This window comes from Carcharodon carcharias, chromosome 9, assembly GCF_017639515.1.
Source record: "Carcharodon carcharias isolate sCarCar2 chromosome 9, sCarCar2.pri, whole genome shotgun sequence".
Classification (NCBI taxonomy): domain Eukaryota; kingdom Metazoa; phylum Chordata; class Chondrichthyes; order Lamniformes; family Lamnidae; genus Carcharodon; species Carcharodon carcharias.
In genome coordinates, this window is record NC_054475.1 from 1813256 (window position 1) to 1819494 (window position 6239).

Here is a 6239-nt window from a genome sequence, read left to right on the forward strand (position 1 = left end):
GATGCGGTCTCACCAATGCCCTGTATAACTGAAGCATAACACTCACACTTTCATGTTCAATTCCTCTCGTAATAAAGGATAGCATTCCATTAGACGTCTTTATTATTTGCTCTACCTGCACACTAACTTTTTGTGACTCATGGGGAAGAATCTTCTTCTGTGATCGGCTGCGCACCCCTATTTTACATGGGCGGGCCAATTAACGCATGAAAGAGCACAGAAATCTCCCTCAGGCATCGTCCGTGCCTCAGGGAATTTACTTCATATTGAGAATTTTCAATAAGGAAAATTAAAAATCATTTACACATGTGACAGTGTTGGGACATGTTTATGAAATGAGCAAAATTTATTAATTTACTAAAAGCTTAATGAGGAGGTTTCATGAAAAATGCAAAAGCCGCCTGGGCTTTTCACCTGCCCGCCAACCTTAAGGATGGACGGGCAGCATTGAGAGTTAGTTTAATTGATTTATTAGTGGCCGTAACTGGCCTTTGACAGTTCGGCGGGCACACAGCTGCCTCCGGCACTGCTCACCGAACGGAAGATCTGAGTGACGCGCATTGATGTTGGTCTGCATTCCCAACATCACCGTGCATCGTTTTAAGCCTCGGCGTGTGGGCTCCACCCCCACACACCGACGTGAAAATTCTCCCCATGTACTAGAACACCTAGATCCCTCTGCACCTCAGAATTATGTAGCCGTTCCCCATTTAAGTAATATTCTGCTTTTTTACTTCCTGCCAAAGTGAACAGCTTCACGTTTTCCCACTTTACAGTCCATTTGCCAGATCTTTGCCCATTCACCCAACCTATTTATATCCATCTGCATCCTCCTCATGTCCTCTTCAAACATACCTTCCTACCTATCTTTGTTTAGCTACCATATCTTCACTCCCCTCTTCTAAATCATTGATGTAAATCATAAAAGGTTGAAGCCCCAGCAAAGACCCCTATGGGACTCTACTCATCACATCCTGCCAATTCGAAAAAGACCCATTTATACACACTCTCTGCTTTCTGCCAGCCAGCCAATCTTCTATCCATGCTAATATGTTACCCCTATACAATGCACTTTCTATTTTCTTTGGTGTGTCACCTTATCAAATGCCTTCTGGAAATCCAATTACAGAACGTCTACAGCCTCCACTTTATCCACTACGCATGTTACTCTTTCAAAAAACTCCAATAAATTGGTTAAACATGATTTTCTTTTCACAAAACCGTGCTGACTCTTTCCAATTGCCTTGAGCTCTAAGTGCCCAGCTATAACCTCCTTAATGATCGATTCTAACACCTTCCCCACGACAGACGTCAAGCTAACTGGCCTATAGTTTCCTGTTTTCTGCCTCCCTCCCTTCTTGAATAGAGGGGTTATTTGTGCTAATTATGGAACCTTTCCAGAATCTAGCCAATTTTGGAAAATTACCACCAGCTGCCTCATTAGTCACCTCTGTTAAGACCCTAGGGTGTAGTCCATTGGGACCCGGAGACTTGCCAGCCCACAGCTCCATCAAGTTGCTCAGTACTATTTCCCTAGTGGTTTCAATTTCACCAAGTTCCTCTCTCCCTTTCACCTGCTGATTTGCAGCTATTACTGGAATGTTTTTTGTAATCATCTATAGTAAACGCAGAAGTAAAGTATTTGTTCATTTCTTCCACCATTTCCTTTTTATCTAATATTAACTCCCCACTGTCACTCTCTAGAGGACCAACACTCATGTTACTTGCTATTTTCCTTTTTAAATACCTGCAAACCTTAAGGTTGGACCAGCAGCTCAGTTAATCACTTGAATTAATTTTAACCGGCCTTTTTAACAGGTCAGCTGCACGCCCTCCGAACTGTATATCTGAATGACGTGTGGTAACGTCAGGACACTCGCCCGACATCATCGCCCATCATGTTAGATGTCGGCGAGCGGGCCCTCCCCCCTGCTCACTGATGGGAAAATGCTGCCTCCGATTAACCTTTTAGTCACTTTCTGCAGTTCTTTATATCCTGTCCAGTCATTTGTCCTGCTACTCATCTTTGCGATGTTGTATGCCTTTTCCTTAAGTTTGGTGCTTTCCTTAGCTTCTTTAGTTAACCACGGATGGTGGGTCCTCCCCTTAGACTTTTTCTTTAAAATAGGAATGTACTTATGCCGAATACTCTGAAATATCACCTTAAATGTTTGCCACTGCTTTTCTATTAATCTATCCTCTGGCCTAGTTTCCCAGTTCACTTCAGCTAGCTCAGCTTTCATCCCCACTAAGTTGCCCTTATTTAAGTTTAAGATACTAGTCTTAGACCCACTCTTCTCCCTTTCAAATAGATGTAAAATTCAATCATATTGTGGTCGCTGCTACCTAGTCTGAGATCATTAATTAATCCTGTCACGTTACACAATACCAAGCCTAATATAACCTGCTCTCTGGTTGGTTCCAGAACATGTTGCTTTAAGAAACTACCTCAAAAGCATTCTAAGAATTCCTCATCCAGGCTTTTACTGCCAATCTGATTTTTCCAGTTTATGTGTAGATTAAAATCACCCACGATTATTGCTGTCCCTTTATCACAAGCACACAATATTTTCTCTTGAATACTTGTCCTACACAGTGGGACAAAGCTTACTTTAAAAATAATTCAAAGACACCTCTGCTTATGGGCAGACAGGAAGAGGATAAACAAGTTCAGTTTCTCTCTCATCTATTGGTAACATCATCCTTATGGATTTCTGTAAGAATCAGGTTTGACAAATCGGTTCTTTGCTGTTCATAGTAATCTCTCCTATGTTCTTTCATGCAGAGTTTAACATGACCAGTTTCTGTCGCAAAGGAAGCCCGATGGATTATTCTCAGTTGAGGATTCTCCGGTTGGATGGGAACAAACTAACCTACAGCCAAATTCCCAGTGACTGGATGTGGTGTTTAAGAGCCATCACTAAAATTATTGTGTAGGCTGACTGCAAAACACCACGGACTTGGCTGGAAACGTAACTGTCTATATGTAATATGGAGTATTGTAAGAGCCTCTTGTTACTGTATTCTCTGATATTGTGAATGTTTGCATATAATTGGCCTGATCCTTGCACTGCACCTTCTGACACAGCTAGGTAACATCCCAAAAATTACATCACATGGTTCACCCAGAGGATTGACAGATCAGGTCAGAAATAAAAGCAAAAAATGTAATCGCTGGGTCCCAGAAAAGTTAAGTTAACTTGTCTCTTTCAGCAGTTGACTGACTTGCTGCATAATTATAGCATTTTCTGTACTTACTTCAGATTTCCAGTATTTCTAAGCACTTTTGTGGCAGGGAATATGGGGCGGGATCTTCTAGCCCCGCCTGTCACCAGGAACGTCCAGTACTGCTGAAAGTCAATGGGCTTTTGGCTGTGTCGCCATGCTCCCCGCGGTGGATCCCACCACAAGACGGCTGGAAAATCCCGGCCCTGGGCCCAGCAGATCTGACCTGATTGACTCCTCATCATTAACACTTGCAGCTTTTCAAAAGCAAACGTGCAATTTGAAGTGCGCAAGAGTATTGTGAGCCATTGAGTTTAACACAAGTTTATGTTATATGCCAATGAAAGAATTTTCTCTTCTCTCCCAGAGGTGGAATAGTAGTTTATGAAAGTGAGGAAACTAAAATAAACACCTATATCAGATCCCCAAATTTACAGTGGGTTAGATGGCTCTTGAGGGTGTGATATTCACATGAAGGATGCCCTACATGTAATCAGGCACATTCATTCACTGGATATTTGGTTTGTAATGAATTGTCAAAAATAGTAGAATTGTAGGGCATAGAAGAAGGACCTGTGACCAGTTGTTTTTGGTAAGATTTTGAAAGAGCTAATAATCAGTTCCACTTCTCTGCTTTTTTACTATATGCAATTCCCTTTTGAAAATTACTATTGAAACTGTTTCTATTATAATTTTAGGTAATGCATCCATAACTCAGAAAAGTTGGTCTTCAATATTAAGTAGAAATTTATCAATCAATTGATTTAGATCTTTTCTTCATCTGCATTCAGTCAAAACTCAAGGAATGCCTTGGGTTGCTCATGACCGATCATATGCTACTTTAAAATGATGGGAGCTTTAAACCATATAATGCATAATGTATTATTCTGCTGTTGCTAAACTTGTCTGCCCTTTTAAAGTCACTAAATGTAATTGCTCAATATAATTAACTAAACAAAGACTGAGGTCCACCTTGTCAAAGCCGATCAGGATCCTGCATCAATCAAATCACCCCTCACTCTTCTAAACTCCAGTGGAAACAAGCCCAGTCTGTCCAAACCTTTCTCATTAAACAACCCACTCACTCCAGGTATCAATCTAGTGAACCTCCTTTGAATGAGATAGTGAACCGCCTCTAATGCATTTACATCCTTCCTTAAATAAGGAGACCAAAACTGCACACAGTATTCAAGGTGCGGTCTCACCAATGCCCTGTGTAACTGAAGCATAACATCCTTACTTTTTATGTTCAATCCCTCTCATAATAAAGGATAGCATTCTATTAGCCTTCTTAATTAGTTGCTATACCTGCATACTAACTTTTTGTGACTCATGTACTAGAACACCTAGATCCCTTGGCACCTCAGAATTATGCAGCTGTGCTCCATTTAAGTAATACTCTGCTTTTTTGTTCTTCCTGCCAAACAACTTTACATTTTCCCACAATAAACTCCATTTGCCAGATCTTTGTCCACTCACTCAACCAATCTATATCCATCTGTAACCTCCTCATGTCCTCTTTGCAACATGCTTTCCTACCTATCTTTGGGTCATCTGCAAATTTAGCTACCATGTCTTCACTCCTCTCATCTAAGACATTGATGTAAATTATAAAAAGTTGAGGTCCCAGTACAGACCCCTGCAGACCCCTCCACTCGTCACATCCTGCAAATCCGAAAAAGACCCATTTATGCATACTCTCTGCTTTCTGTCAGCCAGCCAATCTTCTATCTGAGCTAATATGTTACCCCTACATCATGCACTTTTATTTTCTGTAATAATCTTTGATGTGGCACCTTATCAAATGCCTTCTGGAAATCCAAGTTCAGCATGTCTACATGCTCCCTTGAAGCAAATGCTGAAAATACCCAGCAAGTCTTGGCCTGAAACATTAACTCAGTTCCAACTCCATAGCTGCTACCAGACCTGCTGGGTATTTCCAGCATTTTCTGCTTTTATTTCCGATTACCAGCCTCTGCAGTATTTTATATTAGGATTGAAATGTTACTTGGTGAGGGCAATTTGCCAATTTGAAGGGGTTTGGAAATCTCTGGCTTCAGGTTAGAAACAAAAACAGGATAACAATTTTAGTACCACATTGATACTTTGAAGTGTGATGTTTGAAATGCAACAGACATTCCAGAGAGATTATTTGTGGTGTTACACTTAAACTATCTAACAAATGTGTTGTGAATATGCGGCTTGTATCTTAAGAGCCCAAACGATCCAATGCTATGACATATGACTAATTGTTGTATCCATATATATAATCAAGACTTCTAATTTGAATTTGTAACAGCAGTAAAAACAAATCACCCTAATTCAAGTACTTGTGTTGGTGAACTGTACAATGAGTTGGAAGATATATAAAGATCAGCTCCTTTATTCATCAAGTCTTCTGTTCCCCAGTAATCATTCAAAGCAGATTACAGTCAGCAAAATCATTTTTCAGTGACTAGGTAATACTTCCAAGATCAATTATACAACTGAATGACAGCTGTTGACTGGCAGAAGCACTGTTCATTTACTCCCCTTGGTTGTAAGGATGGGCTTTGAAAAATGCAGTCACCAAAACAAAGAATGCAATTCAAATGTCCTTGTCCTGGTCTGTCCTTGGTTTGCTGCATTGTTCCAGTGAAGCTCAATGCAAACTGGAGGAACAGCACCTCATCTTCCGACTAGGCACTTTACAGCCTTCCAGACTGAATATTGAATTCAACAACTTTAGATCTTGAACTCCCTCCTCCATCCCCACCCCCTTTCCATTTCTTCCCCCTCCCTTTTGTTTTTTCCAATAATTTATGTAGATTTTTCTTTTCCCACCTATTTCCATTATTTTTAAATCTATACCTTTTACTCCTTGTTAGTCTTATTTCACCCCACCCCCACTAAAGCTGTACCTTGAGTGTCCTGCCATCAATTCTTAATTAGCACATTTGTTTAAATAATATCACCACCTTCAACACCTCTTTGTTCTTTTGTCTGTGACATCTTTTGATTATCTGCTCCTATCA

At 40.5% G+C, this 6239-nt stretch overlaps 1 protein-coding gene across 1 annotated transcript in view; it reads left to right on the plus strand.

Annotated features, from left to right (window-relative positions):
* Nucleotides 1–2937, plus strand: part of zgc:113307 (uncharacterized protein LOC553753 homolog) — a 52424-nt gene extending 49487 nt beyond the window's left edge. The window contains exon 6 of the mRNA XM_041195294.1: nucleotides 2786–2937. Coding sequence (XP_041051228.1) covers nucleotides 2786–2937 — 152 coding nt within the window. The remainder of the gene's footprint in view (nucleotides 1–2785) is intronic.
* The last annotated feature ends 3302 nt before the right edge of the window (nucleotides 2938–6239 follow it).